Genomic DNA, 22940 nt, shown 5'->3' with positions numbered 1-22940 from the left:
ATGTCAGGTTTTTTGTAACGTCCATACGATACGATATAGAGCATTGGGACTCGCGTGACGGTATGAGAGCAAGGATAATAGTACAACCTGCAGCTGGCTGTTAGCTCAGCTCATATCACCTAGAGCCAAATACAATAATAAGCATGTATAGTAGTTATTATAAACATATACTACCTTTGATCCATATTGCTTGTCACAACTTTGTCTGCACACATGTAACTACACGATAAAACACGTGTAGATATATGCCAAAAATGCGAGACGTAATGTGAATCAGATAGAGTACTATTTTATCAATAGTTGCCCACATCCTGTTCTCATGGGAAGAGCTCGTGCTATAGACGACCGTTAACATCGCACTTCTGTCATCTCTCCTCTTCTCGTCCCTCCAATTGAGTAAAAATATACTCCTTTGGTTCCAAAATGTAGGGCGTACAACTTTTATTGACTGTCAGACTTTTTACGGTGCTAAATGAGTATTAACTCTATTGTGAAAAACATTTTCATAGTATCTTGGTTTGACACTTTATACCCTGATAATTCTTGTTATAAGCTTGGTTAAACTTTAGAAAATTTGATACTCAACAAAAGTTATACGCACTACATTTTAAAACGGAGGGAGTAGTATTTAAAATCATACATCTCTGTCTTGAATTTTGTGCCAAATTTTGACCAACAATTATAATTCTTGTCTCAAATTTGCTAAAAAATGGATGTAACTGTGTCTAGATACATGTAATGTTTGGACAAGAATTATGAAACAGAAAGAGTAATATTTAGTATATGTATTTAATATATGTATATAAGAGATAACAAAGAGTTTTCTACTCCGGTCCATATTATGTGCTTAAATATTACGTGTATCTAAAAATATTTAATATATTGCCAATATAATTTGTAGTAAAAATTTGATGTAAAATCCCGTGTGCGCCTCGTAAACCCGGACCGGACTGAGGAGTGCTGACCGCTGAGCTTCGATAATAAGTCTAGCCGTTGGTTCGTTCATCGGACGGCCGCATATATGCCTGTCGGTGCCCTGGTATCCGGTCGACTAGGCGTCGTCGCACGCTCCCGTTCGGGCCCGACCCAGCGCAGAAGCTGAAAGCCCCGATCCCACCCTGCGCGGGCCGCCGCCGCCGCCTCCGATTTGCCGCCGGCGGTCTTCCCCCGCCGCCTCCACTGAAGCGCTTTCCCCTCACCCACCCACCCCGCTGCCGTTCCACAACGGCGGCCTCAATCTCCTCCCAAGACCGTAGTCGCGGGAGCTGAAGCTGAGGCGGAAACCCTAGCTGCGGCGATGGCGGGGGAGCTGGGCCAGCAGACGGTGGAGCTTGGTGCCGTGGTGCGGCGGGCGGCAGAGGAGTCGTACCTGGGGTTGCGTGAGCTCGTGGAGAAGTCACAGGCGGAGTCTGAGGGGAAGGGCGCCTATGGTGGGCGGCAACGCTCGGACTCTGAGAAGAAGATCGACCTGCTCAAATTCATTGCTCGCACTCGCCAGCGCATGCTCCGTCTGCATGTCCTCGCCAAGTGGTGCCAGCAGGTCTGTGTTGCTTGAGATTAGGTCGTTTTCTTCCTGCCCTAGATAGCCTATGACATAATAGTGGTGGAATGTAGTGAATTAGATAGAGATGAAATACTGAATTTAAGGGCAATTTGGTTGATATCCTTGCATTTCCACAACTTTTGGCGAACTGTCTTATGCCAGACATTTTGTGGCAACCAAATTGTTAGCCACAACCGTTACAAACTCTGGCACAAAACTAATGTATGACAAGTGGGCTAACTTTGGCAAGTCACAGCATTGGCTATAAACCAAACAATAACCTTACTTGGTCAAACATGCCTAAGACAAGTGTAGCAATGTGTGGCTCCCAGCCAAGAATTCGATTCTATCTAGCCTTGCACACATGTACCATTAAATACTTGTGGAATTTCGTTGACGTGAACAGTTTCAACTTGGTACAGACATGGCTTAGTGTTAACAAGATTAAGTTGCTTTAGATTGATGTGTTTCAACAAAATGTGTAACTGTCATGAAACAAATAGTGAATAGCAGAGTTAAGTCAATATATACACAGCCACCAGTGTGACACTTGACCATTGATTTGTTAGTCATATATACACCGTTATAAGAAATATAATAATTTTTTAACACTTCGAATATTATTGCCATCTGCCTAACCTCAGCATCCTTCTGCTTATGTTAGTTGTCAAAGTTTGACTGCAACACTGCATGCATTTGTAAGCAACATAACAGCATTGAGGGAGGGTGGACATTACCTAGGTTTTCCATGCCATATTATTTAGTAGCTTTTAGTAGCATGATGTAGCACTTCATTTGCTTGGCTACGTTTGTCGTCTTACTTTTTATTCTCCCACCAACCTTAGTCTATTCTGCCAAAATAAACATACCTGTTATTGAATATTGATAATTTGGTTCAAAATTGCAGATAGGAATAAGTCCATATGTCCCTTGAACATCCACATAAATCTAATTAAGGGCTACGTTTTCAGATATGTGGTATGTTTTGTTTTTTTTGAGGAAAAAGATATGCGGTATGTTAATGAAATGTGCTTCCATGGAAGTTATACTGTTCTAAATTATTTGTTGGCGTATCTACTTTCTAGTGCAAACTAAGGGATAGACGCAATTATGCAAACCATTTCATGTTGGACATGAAACCAAAACGAAAGTTCCGGTATATATTTAAATTCTCATCCTCAATTTAGTGTTGTAGAGTTTCAATCTTTCAGTTACAGACAGAATCTGAAATGGAATAAACAAAATAAAAGTACAAATACTACTGTTCATAACACTTTTTTTTCGTATCATTGGACCAGTGAGGTATGAACATGAATTTTTGAAGGTGAATCGAACAGTCCACTAGTCCTCCCTGGAACCATTTTCCAGGATTTTTTAATGTTGATTTCATCCTTGTTTTTCTTATCATTCCACCTATTGGTTTGCACTAGGTATGACCCTGTATATTTTTTCGTTGTTGATCAGTTGCAAATAATTATCAACTAAGTTGGTGAGAAAACTGTATTTTTTTCCTTCTATTTTGTAGCCAGTACATTGATCTTAATTGCACATACTGCTTTCTTTGACAGATTTGGTTAACAGCTATCTCATGTTTATCCATGTACAAATTGATGTCTTTTTGAAACTTAGTGTTCAGATTTTTTTTCACTACTAAATTTTCTAAATAACATTTTCACTTCAATGAATGCAGGTTCCTTTGGTTCAGTACTGTCAACAACTTGGATCGACTCTTTCCAGCCATGAAACATGCTTCACCCAAACAGCTGACTCACTGTTCTTTATGCATGAGGGGTTGCAACAAGCACGAGCTCCTACATTTGATGTTCCTTCTGCTTTAGAGGTTATGCTTACAGGCAGTTATCAGAGGCTGCCAAGATGTATAGAAGACATTGGGAGCCAAAATAAACTTTCTCCAGATGAAGAAAAACATGCTTTGCAGAAGTTGGACACCAGTGTGCGGTACAAAGTACTCATGACCCCAAGACCCAAAGAAGTATCTAATGTTTCAGTAACTGATGGGATAGCTGTTTTTCGTGTGGATGGAGAATTCAAAGTTCTTCTCACATTAGGTTACCGTGGTAATCTAGATTTATGGAGGATATTGCACATGGAGTTACTTGTTGGTGAGAAGGGTGGCCCTATTAAGCTGGCAGAGAGTAGAAGATTTGTTCTTGGTGATGACATAGAAAGAAGGATGGCGGTTTCTGATAATCCCTTCTCTGTGTTGTATACTATACTTCATGAATTATGCATTTCACTTGGTATGGACACTATTATTCGGCAGGCTAATGTTCTTCGACAGGGGAGGTGGAAAGAAGCAATAAGATCTGAACTTATCTCAGACAGCACCACAGGACAAACTGCAAATGCTGCTCCAATGCAGCTTGGTCAAGATGGGGAATTTGATTCAAGTGGTTTTAGGTTACCTGGGTTGAAAGTGAATTACTGGCTGGATGAAAAAAACAGTGGCACAGCAGAATCTGATTTATCTCCATTTATTAAAATTGAGGCAGGGCAAGACTTGCAGATAAAATGTCAGCATAGTTCATTTATACTTGACCCATTGACAGATAAAGAAGCTAATATTTCTCTTGATATGTGCTGCATTGATGTCGAGAAACTCATTTTAAGAGCAATTGCTTGCAATAGGCACACACGCCTTCTTGATATTCAGAGACAGTTGTGCAAAAATGTGCAAATTTCGCAGTCACCCAAAGATGTTATCTTGAAACGAGATGTTGAAGTAGCAAGGGAGCCACATAAGGTAATGGTACGAAAGATTCTGTTTGTACCTAAAGTTTTTGATGACCTAAATGAATTTAATTACAGTGGTAGTTTTCATCATTGTCGAAAACCATGAAATGCTTGTAACCCAAAGTAGCATAGAGTGACATGTGTTTAAAACCTACTACTCCCTCCGTCCAGTATTAAGTGTCGCAACTTTGTCTAGATACACATGTACCTAAAGTTAAAACACGTCTAGATGCATGCGTACCTAGACAAACTTGCGACACTTAATGCCGGACGGAGGGAGTAATATCTAAGAAATGCTAAATCGCAGGGGTTGCTCTATCAGATTTCAGCAGTATATGAGCATTTCTGTCTGTTATTTATCTTTTGAATACCTTGGTTGTAATATGCACATTGTCTTGAGGTCTTGAATCTAAATGTTCCTGTATTTGCATTTGGAGATGCTGCAGATGTACTCCCTCTGTTCCATAATTCTTGTCTCAAATTGTCCAAAAATGGATGTATCTATTCCTAAAAGGTGTCTAGATACATGAAATATTTCAACAAGAATTATGGAACGGAGGGAGTATTTCATATGTTCCCCTGTTTCTATATTTTGAAGATTGCTGTAAAATCGTTGTGTTTGGACTTCCATGTTTCCAAAGCTTCACTTACTATAAGAATTATATAGTGCCTGACATGCTAATAAACTGTGCAGAAAGCAGAGAAAATGGGCTTTGCAGATTGTTGTGGAAATGAAGTGCTTCAAGTGAGGGCTTATGGTCAAGCATATATTGGTCTTGGATTAAATATCAGGTCTGTCGGCATTAAATTGGTCCCACGTTTACATATGTTGTTATCAATTAACTTATTGACCCTACACCTGGTGACTAGTGTTGGCCTCAGTTAGCCAGCTTCTTAGTTTGTAGGGTCACACTGTTAGGGATGCAAGCGGGCAACCCATGAAGCGCCAGGCACATGGTGGCATATATCCCTTTTAAATCAGCATTAGTTGTCGTTGCTTTGAGATAAGATTAGACGAGATCAGTTTCTCCTTTATTAGGTTCGTTGTTAAGTCTGGCTCTGTTACATACTAAGAGACCAGGCACGTTGATCCCATCTGTCACTCTGGAGTCTAGAGCTAGGCACTGCTTCAACAGAACTTTAGACGGATATCGTCCCTTGAGTGTAGGAGTCATCAATTAGAACCATACTGACTTGGCTTGCTGAATGCTACTCCCTCCGTTCCTAAATATAAGATGTTCTAGCTTTGTCCTAAGGTCAAACTTCTTAAAGTTTGACCAAGTTTATTGAAAAATCTACCAACATCGATAACTCTAAATTAGTTTTATTAAATCCGTCATGATATATCTTCATAGTATGCTTACTTTGATATTGTAGATATTAGTATATTCTTCTATAAACTTGGTCAAACTTGGGACAAAGCTATAACATCTTATAATTTAGGAACAGAGTAGTAGATATCATCATTTAGTGATGATACATTTCTGCTTATGCCTTAAGCGCAATTCAGTCCTGGCCCTTTTCAGTTTCATAATATTACAACTTATTTCTCTCTTTAATAGGAGTGGTCGCTTCCTCCTCCAATCACCCAAGAATATCTTACCACCTTCTGCGCTGCTGGATTGGGAGGAAGCTCTAAACAAAGGCAGTGCCACGGCGACTGAGGTTTTTTCAAGCTTAAGGACCAGGAGCATTCTCCACCTATTTGCAGCTACTGGAAGTTTTTTTGGCCTTAAGGTTGACAACTGTCTTGATCATATCACAATTTCTTCATTTCTGAATTTTTTAGGCAGCGCATTGTCATTACAATCCCTTTATATACAGGAGAACGTCACCGTGGGATGTGCACAGTCCCACTTTTGCAATATTAACCAACAATATTAGTATAGATATATAGATTGCCTATATGAAAAATATCATAATAGTGAGCTGGTTTGTTATGAAAATGCTGTAGTAATATGTGTATATATATCCATATCATATTTTCGACTTTTCGTAACTTGCGTGAATGCTCAGTGGTAAAAGTCAATTCCCAGCACGTCCACCCAGCTACATATCTGGATCAGCCCACCACCCACAAGTTATACTTCCTTAAGGATCAGCCCTAGCTACACCTCCCTGCGTCGCTCACTAAGCGCCCATATTTTAATCCAGATGTAGTTCTTCCCTTTCATCTCTGTTCCTGGAAGCTCGGCCCTAACATATGCTTTGCTGTTGAACAACTTGTGTGTTTCTGAGGTTGACACGTTCCAGGCTCGATCAGTCCTTGGAAAGCACAGCCCTGAAGGCCAAGTCGAAGCCTGACCCTGCCTGAAGCCCAGAAAAAGCTCATAAGTTCAATTTTCCCAAATAGAAGATTTGTTTTTAATAAGATGGTTTAATTATCTCCCAATGAAACATACTTTTTATTAGTTTATTTTACGGGTATTTATTTATTTAGTTATTTCAGGCCAGTTTTTCTGCGCTTTGGGCTTGTGCCAATGGGTTGCCATGAAAATATATCTATTCTGAAGCAGCATCTTTTGTGGCAATTCATAAATGAACTAGATAGTTACTTGAATATGCTGAGCTTCTGTTTCGTGATGTTAAGTGCTAAAATTCTGTTCTTTAATTCCAGGTTTATCAGCAGTCTCAGGGTACCCTAAAGATTCCAAAGGCCATATTACATGGTTCAGATTTGATGGTCATGGGATTTCCTCAATGTGCAAATGCCTATTACCTGTTGATGCAACTTGATAAGGACTTCAGGCCCGTTTTTCATTTGCTCGAGACCCAGTCTGACACAAGCAACAAGGCTAATGAAAATATAGATGCTAAAGAAGCCATGCGGGTAAACAAGATTGATGTTGATCAGATGCATATAATGAAATATGAAAACAGTACAAATCTTTTTGATACGAAGCTGCACACCCTACAAAGTATAGAGAGCTGTGATGACATGATGGACAATGGACTTCCTATTCAGAATATGGGTGACCCTCTTCCATTGCTGCCTGCTTGTTCGCCATCTTTTTCTTCTATTGTTGACGAGATCTTCGAATGTGAACATGATTCTACCTTGCCCTCTGCTTCTCATGTGGGTTCTTGTTCACTTGGTCTTCAAGGGGCAAGTACCAGAGCTATGTCACCAATGCAGGATGGAGCCTCGTCTCATGCCCAAGCTAATGTTACTTCAATAGTTCATCCCAGTGTCAGTTTGAACAGCTATTTCCCAAGTAGTTCGAGACATTTACAAAGTACAAACACCTTTTCCTCTAGCCCTGTAAGAAATTCGTCTGCTATCAAGTTGTCAGGCTCTAAATCCAATCGTGACCTGAGCTCATTGAGCTCTCCAAGTGAGCATGGTAGTGCAGATGGAAATAATACACTACAGCTCATCCCTTCAAGCAAGGTTAACAGCAATCAAAACCCTGGTCAAAGCTCTTATTCAGGCGGTCTCAGGAACTCTTTGCCTGGTCATTTGGCTCATGTTTCATCCACCATAGGAGGTATTTAAATATTTTTATGCTTCAGTATATTAGATAAGGTTAAATTGCTATTAGAAATGCATTTACCTTGTTTGTGGAATTGACAGGATTAGGAAAGGCCATCCCTGAAGGATCTGATTGTGCATCTAGAAAGCGTTCTCTCTCAGATTTCCTACTGAATCTCCCTTCGCTGCAAGGACTGAAATCCAGTGAGCCAAGTAAGCGAAGAAAACTATCAGAATCAATGCAGAGTTCCCCTCCTTTGCAGGCACAACGATCTAATTTGCAATCAAGAACCAAACTCACCTATGGAAATATTCTCGCCGAAAGAAATAATTGTGTTCCAGCAACTGTATATGCTTCAGTTCTTCTACATGTCATACGGCACTCTTCTCTATGCATCAAGCATGCTCAACTAACTGCGCAGATGGACTCTCGTGCTATTCCTTATGTCGAGGAAGTGGGCATGCGGTCACCATCCTCGAATCTTTGGTTAAGGTTACCTTTTGCTCAAGATGATTCTTGGAAACACATATGCTTACGCCTTGGTAAGGCTGGAAGCATGTCATGGGATGTTAGGATAAATGATCCGCATTTTAAGGAACTTTGGGAACTCAATGCAGGAAGCACCACAACACCATGGGGTGCTGGTGTTCGCATAGCGAATACTTCTGAGATGGATTCACATATCTCTTTCGATGCAGACGGGGTTGTTTTAACTTATAGCACTGTGGACGCAGATAGTGTTAAGAGGCTTGTGTCAGATTTACATCGGCTTGCCAATGCACGTGCATTTGCTCGTGGAATGAGAACATCGATTGGTGTGAAACTTGATGATAAGCTAGATGACAGTCAGACATCCATGGGGATAAAATCACAGCCCGTTCACAAAGGCAATAGTGATGCTGCGGACAGACTATCTGAACAGGCGGGGAAGCCATTCAGGATTGAAGCTGTTGGTCTAATGAGCTTTTGGTTCAGTTATGGCCCTACCCATATGCCTATGGTTCACTTTGTTGTCGAATGGGAAACTGCCAAGGAAGGCTGCACAATGCATGTTTCACCTGACCAGCTTTGGCCACACACAAAGGTCTGTCCATGCTTACACTATTTTCCAAAACAGCATACATGAGATGAAAGTTAATGATGTCTGAATCTCTGAACACCTCAAAGTTTAGTACTGATATTTCTGGAACTTGTATGGCTTCAGTTTTCAAACAGACAGTACGCATGTTATGAAGAATAGCATAATAGTTTCCAGCACCCGTCTCAAAAAAACTGAAGAGTTTTTAATGACTGCTGTTCAGATAAAATGTTTTTCTAATTTCTTAGACTAGTTCCTACTGAACCAATCCAATGGGAATGAACTGTTTCTGTGCAGATAAAACGGCCTTCATGTTTCATAGGCTGATAATCAGTTCTTTGTGCTAAATTGCATGCATTGTTTGTTTCGGTTCAATTCCCCATTCACAAGAATTTTAATACAGTAGAAGAATTTTTTCTTATACATTTCTCCATTTGACATGTGTACAGGAAAGTCATGATCGTATAATTTAAGTTCAGTATAAAAGTACTTAATTTGTTTGTTCCACTTCTTTTATATACTGTCGAATGAGCTGTTCCAGTTGACCCTATCATGCACAGCAAAAACCCGAGTACAACATCTTATTCAGTGTTCTTAGGCATTAAACATTCTGTTTGTTTTGTTGATCTTGTAATCAAGTTCATGTAAATGCAGTTTTTGGAGGATTTCGTGAACGGTGGTGAGGTACCATCCTTCTTGGATTGTATTCGATTAACAGCGGGACCTTTACTTGCTCTCGGGGGTGCAATTCGTCCTGCTCGAATGCCTGTAACCGTTTCTTCTGGATACACCTCCATGCAAAAGCAGACAAATAATGTCCCGACGCAGGGCCCACTAACAAATGGTTCATCTGCAACAACTATGCACCATGCTTCTGCCCCATCCAATGTTGCTGCAGCCCATTTGGGCAATCATAATCTTCATGCTGCTGCTATGCTCTCCGCAGCTGGACGTGGTGGATCTGGACTTGTTCCCAGTTCATTACTGCCTTTTGATGTTTCTGTTGTGCTTCGTGGACCATACTGGATACGAATTATATATCGCAAGAAATTTTCTGTTGACATGCGTTGCTTTGCTGGGGATCAGGTTTGGCTACAGCCAGCAACCCCTCCTAAAGGTGGGCCTTCCGTTGGTGGATCGTTGCCATGCCCACAGTTTAGACCTTTCATAATGGAGCATGTTGCTCAGGGTCTAAATGCTCTTGAACCTGCATTCATGAATGCTACACAGGCTGCTCCACACTTAAATACCAGTGCTCCACAATCTGCTGCTAGTGCAAATCGTTTAAATGTCACGCCTGGTGTTCATATGTCCAGGCCAACTTCTGGTGTTGCTAACCAGATGGCAGCTAGTTTGAGTCGAGCAGGAAATGCCATGTTGTCTTCTTCAGGACTTGCTTCAGGGATTGGTGGAGCCTCTGTGCGACTAACACCTGGAACTGGCCTTCCAGTTCATATGAAAGGAGAACTGAACACAGCTTTCATTGGGCTTGGGGATGATGGTGGCTACGGTGGCGGTTGGGTTCCACTGGCAGCTCTCAAGAAGGTGTTAAGAGGGATTCTCAAGTACCTTGGAGTTCTATGGTTGTTTGCGCAGTTACCTGAACTTCTGAAGGAGATATTGGGGTCAATTTTGAAGGACAACGAAGGGGCTCTTTTGAATTTGGATCAAGAGCAGCCTGCACTGCGTTTCTATGTCGGGTAAGAACATACTAGTTGCTTCATTGAGAAACTTAAGTGTAACATCATATCCTCATTCCTTACGAGCAACTGTTGTTCACTTTTCCATACTATTTAACTATCAAAAAAGAACTTTTCCATACTGTTTAAAATCAGCTCAGATATAGTAGCAACTAAACTTGGCTCAATTTTTTTCTAGAGAAAGCTTTCTCTTTTTTTCTTTGGGTAATAGTGTCCTTCTAGCTATATGGAACATGATCTTTAAATACTCCCTCCGTTTCGAAATGTCTGTACATTTGGGTTGGTTCTAAGTCAAAGTTTGTCAACTTTGTAGGAAAAAACACAAATATATACAACACCAAACTAGTATTGTTAGGACTATTATCAAATATATTTTCATATTGCATTTGTTTGGTGTTACATATGTTGGTATTTTTTGCTACAAACTTTGTCAAAGTCGAGAAAGTTTGACTTAGCACAAGCACAAACGTACAGACATTAAGAAACAGTGGGGGTATTATATCCATTCTCTGTTTGGTGCCAAATACTCCCTCCTTCCCAATTTACTTGTTGTTTTAGCTTTTTTATTTTTTCCCAGATTAAATGTCGTATTGGCGCTAATTAAGCTAGTTCCGTCTGCCGTAGTTTCGATTCTCACGTGGCCTGCAGTAAGTATCTCGTTGGATGCACTGGCCATTTAATGCGTACGCATGCACTGGCCCAAGCAAGGACCAGGGAGAGAAAGTGCTCTGGCGCTAGGCCGCGTGGACGCGGTGGACTGGTCGCTCGCCGCAGCGTGGAAGCCGGTGCGTTTCAGTGCGCGATTATACGTGCGCAGTTAGTTTTTGTATCCGGAAAAATTCTAAAACGACAAGTAAATTGTGAAGGACTGAAGGAGGGAGTACTTTATATATTTACCAAAATTTAGGTTTTGTTCTGGTGTTTATTTATTTTCTGTATCAACCTATAATCTTGGAGAATAGGCTAAGTATAAGAGGGAAACACTGATTGTTTACTAGAATTGGTAGCCCTTTTTGCCTTTCAATTGAATTTGAATATCTGACAAATTGTTTTTTTCTTTTCTTGCAGAGGTTATGTATTTGCAGTTAGTGTCCATCGGGTTCAACTGCTTCTGCAAGTTTTGAGTGTCAAGCGGTTTCATCACCAGCAACAGCAACAACAAGCTCAGAGCAATGCTCAGGAAGAATTAACAGCGGCCGAGATCAGCGAGATATGTGATTATTTCAGCAGGCGTGTTGCCTCTGAACCATATGATGCTTCGAGAGTTGCTTCTTTTATCACTTTGCTTACATTACCGATATCAGTACTTCGAGAATTTCTAAAGCTGATTACTTGGAAGAAAGGGTTTTCCCAGGCCCATGGTGACATTGCCACTGCTCAGAGGGCCCGTATTGAGCTTTGCTTGGAAAATCACTCAGGGTCAGCTTCAGATGATAACACAGAAAGCTCTTTAGCTAAGAGCAATATTCATCATGATAGAGCCCACAGTTCAGTAGAATTTGCACTCACCTTTGTACTTGACCATGCTCTCATTCCTCACATGAACGTAGCTGGTGGAGCTGCCTGGCTTCCGTATTGTGTATCTGTAAGACTGAGATATTCTTTTGGGGACAACAGCCATATATCATTCCTTGCAATGGATGGGAGCCATGGTGGGCGAGCTTGCTGGTTGCAGTATGAAGACTGGGAAAGATGTAAGCAGAAGGTTGCGAGGGCAGTGGAGACTGTGAATGGGTCCGCTGCTGTTGGAGAACTTGGGCAGGGAAGGTTGCGAATGGTTGCTGAGATGATCCAAAAGCAACTCCAACTTTGTCTACAGCAGCTGAGAGATGGATCACTTTCTGCTGGCTCAACTGCATCATGAGCTAAGTAGAGCCAGGTTAGAGAATTTTGTTATAATAGGCCGTTTCCTTTGAAATGAAAGTGTTGGCATTTGGTGTTGGATAAAGGGGCCATCTCGCTTTCGTTGCTGCCGGGGATATCGGTTCTGAGGCGCAGGCTTGTTGGTTTATATGGCAATTTTGTACAGCAAAAGGGTGTCGTGGGACTGTTGTTAACAAGTTGTTTTTGATGCTTTTAATCTGGTAGATAAGGATGTATCTGGTATGTGGGGGCATGGTGTACATTATATATGGTATTGGACTTGGAATCCTTTTGTGTGTAAGCTTAAGAAGCATTCCTAATTTTTGTCTAGGATTCTTGAGGGAAAATGGTTTGTGTTCAGAATGTTAGATGTAGCAAATGAAATTCTCGAACCTTTTGCAAGTTCTTTTTGTATTGCTGAAATCATTTGTGGTAATGTTGTAATCACCAATTCATGGGAAAGAGACCAGTTAAGTTTAGCCTGGCTACCACTTGTATTGTGATATATGTACATTTATTATTCTCTATTTGATATTTTAGCCCCTGATTTTGCCTTTTGGTTGCAGCGGATTAAGATAATTTTTTTACATGTTTATGAAGATTATTTACCTGATATGACTTTCAAATCAGGGAAGGGCTCTTTTCTTCTATTGATTTGATGACCTAGGCTGCAACGTGAGTTATGACGATGGTTTCAGGATTAAAAGTTTTGTGGGTGTTGGGATAGCCAGCGTCGTTGAAAACTGTAACCTCCTGATTGTTCAGTCATTTTTTCTTCTTCTCTTTTTCATAAGCCAAGGATGTTACAGCATACTCAATATCAATAAAGTATCTTGGTTGGGGTTGCCAAATTTTTTTTAATTCCAAATGTTTTTGGAATTAATTTAGCATAAGAAAAAAGTGGAAATACAATTCCTTAATATCCTTGACTTTTGGCATTGGAAAAATGTTCGTTGGATTCATATCTTTAACTTGAGTTACAAAAAAAATCCTTTTCTCAGATTGTTTGCTCTCGGTTTGGATTCAGTTTTGCATCGATCTAATTCTATGATTTATGAGATTAAAAGGCCAATTTTTGCTTGATGGGCTGATTTCTCTAGCCCATCTCTCTTTCTTTTCTTTTCCTCTTTCATGGGCCTTGCCATTTCATTTTTTTTTTCTCATCCAGTACGTGGCCAAGGCTGCAGACTGAGTCCCTTCTTCTTCCTCCTCGTAACACAGTTACTGCTGCCCATATCAATGCAAGAAACCATGGCTGTTCCTCGTCCCCTTCTCCTGCCGTTTCTCCCATTACTCTCTCCATTTCCATATCCTGGCTGCCCCTTTAAACTCCCCTCTCCTTGAGCAGCAGATCCTTTCGTTTCCCCATTCCCGCTACAGGCAGGCCCGGCCACAACTCGGGGCATAATCGGCGTCAGTCTTTCCGTCCGCCGCCAGCCAGGTAACCACCGCCATTTCCCTCCCTCGCAGCCACGCTGATTCCATTTTACCATCAGCCCACACCACAGCAGTTCTTTCTCCGGCGAGTACATGCACCTGAACTCACTTCCTTCTTCTATAGTCAGCCACTAGGTTGGGTTTAGAAGGTTTAGTTTCTAGCCTGACGAAAATGGATTATAGAGACACTTGGGGCCTTGTGCAAATAGTTGTTTTGTTCACCAAGATTATTGGTAGTTGAATCCGCAGGTTTGTGCAGTGGCAAAATTATTCAGTTTATTTAGCACTGTTGGAGAATAGCTCATGTTCTAGTCAGGGGATCTTTAGTCTTCTAGTTTCAGTAGCAGCAGCTAGGATGATATTCTTTATTTCAGTGCATATTCTGTAATTGTTTGCCATGAAGTTCAGATTGTTTAATTGTTGGATGCTTAACTGTCAATTTTCAGCATGCTAGTGTTCAGTTTCAGTAGCACATATAAAGATTAGATGCTTGCAGGTTTAATTGTTTTAGTCACCATGAATCCCTGCTACTTTGTATGAATTTTGCCTTCCAATTCTGTGAGTTATAGGCTGCTGTTCTGAATCTGTTCCGGCAATAGTAGAGTTTTAGTTTTCTGTGTATTGTTGTTTCTGAATACACTCCAGTGCTTGTACAGTTTCAGTTTTCTGAAATCTGCAGCAAATGCCATGTTGAGGTTTAATTCTTCTATGCTTAGAGATGTGAGTCAATTATTAAATTTTGCATACTGTTGGCATCCTGCTTAGCTTAGAAAGTAGCTAGTGTTTATTTCTTGGATGCTCTACATGCTTAGTACAGTAGCTGCCCTGTTCTCTGCCCTATTCTCTTTTCCTTACTGTATATTCATGTTTGCTTGATTCTTGAGTGCCTAAAATAAATTAGACCATACTACTTTACTTAATAAGGTTATATGGGAGGATATCATGATATACTATGGTTAAGGACCTTAGGAGGACAGCAGTAAGGATTCCCTAGTTCCACACTCTTTTACTATTCCACGACTCAGAGACACACACTCCGTGTACAACCCTATCCTTTTCTAAGCCGGTTCAAGTGTTGATCCCGTTTTCTCTCGGATTCTTCTTTTGGATTCTTTTATTGGATTCGTTTATTTATTTGGTGGCACTTTATTTTTACGACGATTAGGGAGTGACGGGATCGACCACAACCAGGGCCACGAAGGAGAAGAACAGTACCCCGATAACGAAGGCATGCCCCCCCCCCCCTCTCTGATCATATTTATCCTATGTTTTCAAATGGGCATTAGTTAGTTATTTTATTATTTTATAAACATGCATGCTATTTTATTCCTGTAGCTAGTGTGTCGATTGACACTTTGCCATGATCTGCTTGTCACCATTCCTTTGATACCTGGAGTAGTTTTATATAGTAATCTTTTAGAGTAGAAATGCTTAGCCACGCTCATATTATTCACTAGGAAGTCTCTTCAAGGATTCTAAGTGATCTTCGGATCAATGATACCATTACTAAAAGTTGTTGAGCTTGCCAAGCTAGGCGTAGTCCCTCTTCTTGGAATCCCCTTCTACTCTTTCTACCTACTCCAGGTGAAACTTACCATACAACTGGTGCGGGCGGCAGCTGGATCATTGGTTAAAGGAGCAATTGCTAGCCTGTGTGGGAGCAATTCGCCACCCGTAGTGGATGAGGCCTAAAAAGTCTTGAACCTGAAGATTGTGACAACCGTGCGACCACATGCTATATGGGCTCTGGCTTGGTTTAGTATGGAGTTCATGCTTAGTGTGGTCATAGCCGTACCGCTCATGGGGTGTCGCCTGACATAGGGAACCCTCGGCACAAAAGGGGAGCCCGGACTGTGAACCGACAAGCGATGTTCTTCCGTGTTGAAACCTAGTGGGCGTGTCACATTAAGTATGTTCTTTTGAAAGACCTTGTCACGAACTCGCAGTCGGTACACTATTGTGAGTGTATTCACTAGTTAGCTGCTGGTTAGGCCCAATGCGAGATCGTGTCATGTGGGTACAACGCACAACCTCTGCAGAGTGTAAAACTATTCGAATAGCCGTGTCCACGGTCATGAACGACACATGATTCTTTCTTGGCATACGGGACCTGTCTTCTTTCCCTTCCTATCTCCCTCTCTAACTTCTTGCTGGGACTAAGGTTTTGGGTGAGTGGTCGAGGACCCTCACGTGGATGGATAATACTTTTAAGATAAAACTTGTGTTATCAAAACCGCATTCATCAAAAGTATAGTTGTATTTCAAATAAGGTTCCTAGAGAGGGCACGCTGAGTACGTAATGTACTCATGGTGATGGTTTGTTGTTGTTGTTGTTGTCGTTGTACAGAGTACTATGAAGAGGAAGATGTTGACGGTGACTACTACGGTGAACCTGAGGAGTGCGGCCTCTTGTGCTACATCGACTACCTGTGGCTGAGATGGAGGCACCACGCGTCGTTTATGTTTTCCGCTGCTATTTCAGACTTGTAATAATTATTCCCCCAAGACATTGCTTTATGTAAGCCGAAGGGCATTTTACTATTCAAACTTTATATTAATTTTTGAACTGTCGTGCAATGAGATACATTTCGCATGTGCATTAGCATTCCTGGGCTAGTGTTACATGGGGTCTGGGAGTTTGTTTCCCGGTTCCCACAAAAACCCACTGCCCCTTGGTTTCAGGAAGTAAACAAAACCAAGTATACTAGAAGGATAAGCGCGCCTTGGCATGCCAGTGAATAGAGCGCTAAATGATTTTCTTTTCTAAAGTGTGCAGCCTGTAGTCATCATATTTCGATGACGTGTCTTTCTTATTACGGCATCAGATTTTTTCTATATGATGCAAGCATAAACATAACAAATGAGCCAAATATACACAAGCACACCGATTATTTAGGAAAATGTGCAGTATGTACCAAAAGATTACAGATTTAAAAACTTTAGATTCAACCAGTGAATATCAAATGAACATGAAATCATTTCTTATAAAAGACACAGCTAATATTCTTTCATTATTTAGCTTTACATGTGGTAAGATCATTTCTTACAAATTCCATGAAATGTGAAAAATCAAAGTTTCTTTCTTTATACATCTCCATGTTTGTTGCAACAGATATAATCGCACACGTGTTTTTCTTTCCAAGAAGGAGCACACCTATACACATATATGGATGGTTTGTTTGTCGACAATTAAATCATCAACAATAGACATAATAAGTGGACAAACAAGGCAATCACAAAATAGTGTCAACCATCTGGATTTTTTAATTTTAACCGGGTAGTGTTTTTAAGAAATTTTGCAGCAAATGGTTGGATAAATAATAGCTGTACACAACTGGAATTAATTTGGATTCACCGTAGTTGCAATATGCAGGGCTGTACATGCAACTCACAGTATGCTTCACTGGGTCCTTTGGCAGAGGCAGACATATTCCAGACCTACAGGTGACGACATGAGATGAATTGATGGATGGTGAGCCAAGCAGTTAATAAGAATAGATTTACTTTTGTTAAGAAAATAATTAAGTATGATGTTGTCTGCAGTTCATATAACTTTTCTCCAACATTGACTCCAAACAAGATTAAACTAAACCGATAAAAAAACAGGTACAAAGAAAGATAGTACAAAACCCTGAGCAATTCCAACACCCCCGCTGATGATGGAACAGTAGCCAGGTAAGTTCTTCCATTGTCTTAAAAGATCATAGAAGCCAACATTCTCAACCAAGAAACAGTAACCTGGATATCCCAGCTTTAGAATTCGTGATAGGAAAAAAACAATCTGAGATTGTGTTTATGTGCCGTATGGCTTAATTAACTTTTGAAGATGGGCCAAAGATTAGTTTTTTTAACTTCACTGGAAAAATAGAAAGCATTAATTTCAATCTAGCACCATAAGCAACTTCTGTCATAAAACTGAATACAATACCCTATCATCTGTAGGTATGTACCTGAGATATTAAGAAACTATAGCCAATATTGGTTCATCGATCCACGATGGTCTTACAAATGTGTGCAAAAGATGACTATATAGCCTAATCTGCAGACTTGCAGTTCTGGCTTTGAATATTTTGACTATAAGTGAGAGACTTGCAGTTCAGAATTTGGATACTTGAATATTTGCATACTTGTAGTACGAGCAGAGATGGCTACTACATACTGAAACAACAAAAGGAGCTGGGAGAAGAAATCACCAGGTTTCTTGTAATTTCTCACACTATATTCTTATGCCAATCTAATACGGACTATAAGTCTTGAAATAGGAGAAATGTTTGTGTTTAGTCTAAATATTGGCACGCTTGTACGAATTGGGAGAGATGTATGGATGGAACTGACTCCAAGAGGTATACCATGCTACAAAAAGGAGAGGTAAACATCAAACCACTCTAGGCCCAAACACACCAAATTCTTTGAAGCTAAGCATGAAGCATTACAGGAATTCTAACATCAAGAGCAGCTATTAATTGTATAAGCATAAATACTACAGGATATCTTGCAGTGTAGCAATAGAAAGCAGATATCAACCATGATACTATCAGAAGCAAGGAATAAAAGAACTCACCACGGTCGATTTACATGCCTCAGATCAGAAACAGATAAGGACAGCACCATATTCAGAAGCGGTGATGGTAATCAAATGTTTAAGCATGAAAACAAACATACGCTTCCATTCATGGATTTTTGTTGAGTACTGAATTTGCTTCTCTGCTGAAGCATGCATGCTTCCTTTTATTGTTTCCAACGGAAAAAGTACACTATAAGCATTGATAAAGGAAAGGAGCAGCTAATCAAATAAACACAATGAAGTTAACTATGCTCTCTGTTGAGTGACAATTTAGCTTGATGCATTCTATAATAATAGAGGAATGGCCAACTAAACTATAGGAAAGAATTTTTAAGTTAACATTCAAGGAGCAGCAGTCTAGCCAGATAATTATAATAAGATAGGAAGCAGGATGACAAAGGATACAAAAAAAAGACAGCACAAAAATTCTCATAACTGCATAGAAAAATCTAGATCTGAAATGATGCAATGGCCATCGCTTACTCCCCAGATGCGCTTCAGACTGAAATAAAAAAGTTAGTCCATACAAAAATCTTGAAAGCTATGAAGGTGCATCAGTGCCTGCACCAGCAAATTGGCTACGGCCAATATATGAGCACCAAGGAAAATATGCATAGACCTAGAAAGCAAATTCTAAAATCCAAATCAAGCTTTTGACTACAGACAACTCATACTATTTCAGCTCCAGTTGTCAAACATACTATTCCAGCAAAACATTCATACAATATACAAGGAAAATCAGAACATACTCATACTACAGCTAGTGTAGCCAATGGCCTAGTGTCATAGCAGAATTAGAAAAGTAAGGACATTGGTGAACAATATATGAGTTAGAGAAAAGCTAAACATGTGAATTCTCGATGAAAAAAATCGTGCCGATCCACCCATGACCTCTACTGGTAATGGTAATGCTTATGAAACACTGAAATAGGCGAGGCGGGGAAATCAGCCTAAAAAGATAGAATCATAGAATAATGATACCATAAATGGTATAAACTGACAAATTCAGCAACCTATATAATGCTTAGATCTATGTTAGAGAAGGCTAAAATGGAAAACTGACATGGTTATTACCACCTATGTACCGAGGAAATGCTACTCGACTTCAACATAGAAAATATGTATGAGCATTATATGAGAAAAACGACATTAACGATAAATTGTACACCCTGAAACCAAAAAAATCACAGAATGCTTAGCGCCAATGGAAGTGGCAGTGTATTACATGAACTGTAGGCAACATTTGGCCATGTAAAGAAGCTAGACTATCAGTTTCTGAGCGTACAGTTTCTTCCAAAGAGTTGACAGGCTGGAGACCATACTCTATAATTTTGGGCCAGTTTTTAATTTTATCGATTCCAATGAGCTAATGGACTACATAGCAAACGATCTGGGATCGACTTCCAATTTTCTTTATTCAAGTCACATAGTTCCTACTTCCTAGAGTAAGCTGCAACACTCGAAAATAAACAGTATATTATTCTTACGCTTTTGCTAATGCACAGGCGCCTGCTTTTCTGTTGAAAACCAGGCGATTTGTGGACCGTCCATCCATGCTTCAAGATTCGTATTAACTTTTCCTTGGCAGTCTTCTTTTCTTTTTCCTCTGACTGCTCCCTCGAAGGCTCGCACTGGTCTACTCCCCATTTTGCTCGTCGGCCGCACGGCGCGACGGCGCGGACGAGCGGGGGGCGCCGGGCCACGGGGAGACACGCAGCAGCGGGGATCGTCTCCGGCTCGAGACCGCGGCCGTCGGGGTGTGCTTCTTCTCCGATCTGCAAGCTGAACCTTCTCAGCGGCGAGGATTTCTGGGCGAGGAGGAGAGAGCAAGTGCCCGCACTCGATCCTCCTGAGCGGCGTCGATTTCTGGGCGAGGGAGCGGCAGTGGGGCGGACTCTGTGCTCCCATCACCGTGGCCACGATGTGTCAAGGCGAAGGCGGGAGAGTCGGGTGCCTCGGCTTGTCTGGGGCGGAGTTGCTTGCTTCCTCTCGGTGAATCCCTTCCCCTTTTATTTTTGTCGATTTTATGATGATATCGTGGTGCTTTTGCTGCTGATTTCCGTGGGATTTGGTTGTCCGTAGGCCTTGTGTTTGTAGTTTTAGGTGGTGATTTTTTACTGTCTTCATCGTTGGAATGAGCTAGGTTGGGGGCGTTTTTGAGGCAGTACTCGAATATAAATTGATGCAAAAAATCTCAGTGAAATGGATCTCGTTTTTGCTGTTCATAGGCCCTAAGTTAAGTGTGGTATATGCCCAATGTAATTGCAACTGTAGATGTTTTTTTTGTATATCCTTTCCTTTTCTTTTTGGTATTTGCCTCACCACACTCTAACCTGATGTTGATGTCTTATGATGTTAGATGTATGGTGGCAACATCTGGTGCGAGCTTGCTCGAGATGATGCCGATTTTGAGTTTTTTGGTCATTGAATCTTTGCCAATTGTGCCGTCCCACGAAATTTGGTGAGTTTTTGCTCTGTGATTACGCTTTTTGATTAACTCAATTTAGATGCTGGGCATGGTAACTGCAGGTGTTGTTTTGTTAGTTTAGTTGTTCAGAATTTTAGTTGTTGATTTGCTTGCGTTTTGCCGCTGATTTTGCTTCCATTTTTTCTTAGGATGTGGGTAGGCGAAGACAGCAAGGGCAAGGCCAAGGCCAAGGCAATCTCCATCTGCTATCCTTCGGCAGTGTGGTCTCGCTTCGCGGCGTGCGGTGAGTTGGTCCCATCAAAATGGTTACACTAGTTTGTTGTACTTGCGGGCTGCGCTGATTTTTGCTCGGCTTATTTGTTCGGCGCAAATGTGGCTACATTTTCAGTTTCAGTGAGTGTTTGTCCTTAATCTTTAACCTTAATTTTCAGTTTTCAGTCATTTCTTTGTCCGATTAAAAAGAATAGTGAATTCTTTGTCCTTAATCTTCAGTCTTATGTTTTATCAGTCGTTTCTTTGTCCAATTAAGGCGCAGGGAGCCGCAGCAGCAGGTGAGATTGCTACTTCTGGCTACTATTATTATACTAGAATCACTTTATTGCATTGTGTTGGGCTGTGATTGTGTTTTTGTGTATCACCACTGTATGGCTTGAGTGATGCAATTGCAAATGTCAATTCAGTCAAGACAAGATTTTCAAAATTTGTGAGCTGAAGCGTAGCTCAGTTTTGTGATCAGTTTGGGAATTACAAGTGCTCGTTTGTAGTACTTTTTCCTTGATGTATGTATCAGTGTATAACTGGATCGTGCCTTTTGTTTACACGCTGCTTCAAACAGGAAAGTAAATTATTCAGTTTGGTGGCCCATCTGGTTTCTGCTTCTGTTGCCGCTAATTTTCTGAATAACATTCCGTTGTAGTAGTCTTGCAGGTGATGACCAACCACTGAAAAAATTTAGTTGTTATGTTATGTTTGGAATCAACTTGCTATATTGTACATCTTTAAAATTAGCAGAAGCTTTGCCATTTTCAGTTACTGTTGGGATAGAGTTTCATATGTACAACCTTCCATTGGACAGGGGCATGGCAGTAGTATGGATAGGATTTTGAATGGACTATCAGCTCTTTGTTCTGAAGATTATATGCCATGTCATTATCAGTATACAGTACATCTCAGTTGAAGTCTCAGTTTAAAGTTGTAGTAGTCGAAGTTTAGATTAGTCTAAGTTCCAATATTTGATTTTTGTAATGTGTTTTGTTCCCAATAAACAAGATCTGCATAACAGGTTTAATTTTTTTGTTCCCAATAAACCATAGGTACTTGCCATAGCATAATTTGCTGCTACTTTGTTCTATTTTTTCTGAATAAATATTTTTTCCATTATTACAATTTTGTACTGTAATATGACTGGACTTTGCTTCTATCTCCTTGAACTAAAGCTTGCCCTCTCTTATCTGCTCCCCCAAAGCTTGCCATCATTATTTTCTCCTGGAGCTTCTCCTCTCTTATCTTATTATAAAGCTTATCTCTTGCTAATTCTTTGCTCAAATCTCATTTCATTGCTGCTTGATTCCTAGCCGCAAACAAAAAATGTCCATTTGATCTTTACACTAGTAGGAGATAAGAACTAACATGATGACACATACTATGATGCTGGTTGTTCCAATTGTACATGACTCTGTCTTCTTGTGGATGAGTCATCTGTTCTTTATCCCTGAAATCAATAGAAGCATTGACATCTAGGTTTCTCTTTTGTCCCGCGTCTTGAGATATTTGCTGAGCCTGGGGCGTGTTGGGAGAGCAAGGTTCCAACACAAGGGCAAATAGGAGAGTGAACTGCGAAGACCAACCTTGGTGCACATCGATCCAGGTTACCGTTCATGCTCTTCGCCAACCTTTTTCTCCTCTATCTCTCTTAATCTGGGGTTTAATCTTACTTTTGGGTGGGTTTTGATCGGCCGATCAGTTGGATTTGCTTCCTCTCTTCCCCATTTCAGCCGTCATGACTCATGACACATTAACCACACATTAATCCCATCTCCAGTTCTCATAAATTCAAGTTTAGAAACCCATCTCCTCATCTGAGGTCCCACCTAATGAGTC

General features: G+C 40.7%; 1 protein-coding gene across 2 annotated transcripts; it reads left to right on the top strand.

The window, feature by feature from the left end:
* The first annotated feature begins 1057 nt into the window (after nucleotides 1–1057).
* On the top strand, nucleotides 1058–12955 carry LOC100829137 (mediator of RNA polymerase II transcription subunit 14). Of its 2 annotated transcripts, none has more exons than XM_024463082.1 (8): nucleotides 1058–1540; nucleotides 3234–4313; nucleotides 4992–5089; nucleotides 5860–6034; nucleotides 6915–7785; nucleotides 7872–8854; nucleotides 9503–10548; nucleotides 11617–12955. In XM_024463082.1, the coding sequence occupies exons 1-8, from the start codon at nucleotides 1298–1300 to the stop codon at nucleotides 12410–12412; spliced, it is 5292 nt and encodes a 1763-aa protein (XP_024318850.1). In that variant the 5' UTR covers nucleotides 1058–1297; the 3' UTR covers nucleotides 12413–12955. The 2 variants fall into 2 exon arrangements, with proteins under 2 accessions (XP_024318850.1, XP_010238014.1); XM_010239712.3 differs by having other exon boundaries at nucleotides 1059–1540; nucleotides 3234–4307.
* The last annotated feature ends 9985 nt before the right edge of the window (nucleotides 12956–22940 follow it).

The sequence above is a fragment of the Brachypodium distachyon genome, chromosome 4 (genome assembly GCF_000005505.3).
Source record: "Brachypodium distachyon strain Bd21 chromosome 4, Brachypodium_distachyon_v3.0, whole genome shotgun sequence".
Taxonomy (NCBI): Eukaryota; Viridiplantae; Streptophyta; class Magnoliopsida; order Poales; family Poaceae; genus Brachypodium; species Brachypodium distachyon.
The sequence above is the reverse complement of the archived record's forward strand: the minus strand, read 5'-3'. Positions and strand labels throughout refer to the sequence as shown.

Coding starts and splice junctions, on each gene's coding strand:
- LOC100829137 (XM_024463082.1), top strand. CDS start 1,298: ATGGCGGGGGAGCTGGGCCAGCAGACGGTGGAGCTTGGTGCCGTGGTG. Junction 1,541..3,233: donor TCGCCAAGTGGTGCCAGCAG/GTCTGTGTTGCT, acceptor CAATGAATGCAG/GTTCCTTTGGTTCAGTACTG. Junction 8,855..9,502: donor AGCTTTGGCCACACACAAAG/GTCTGTCCATGC, acceptor ATGTAAATGCAG/TTTTTGGAGGATTTCGTGAA.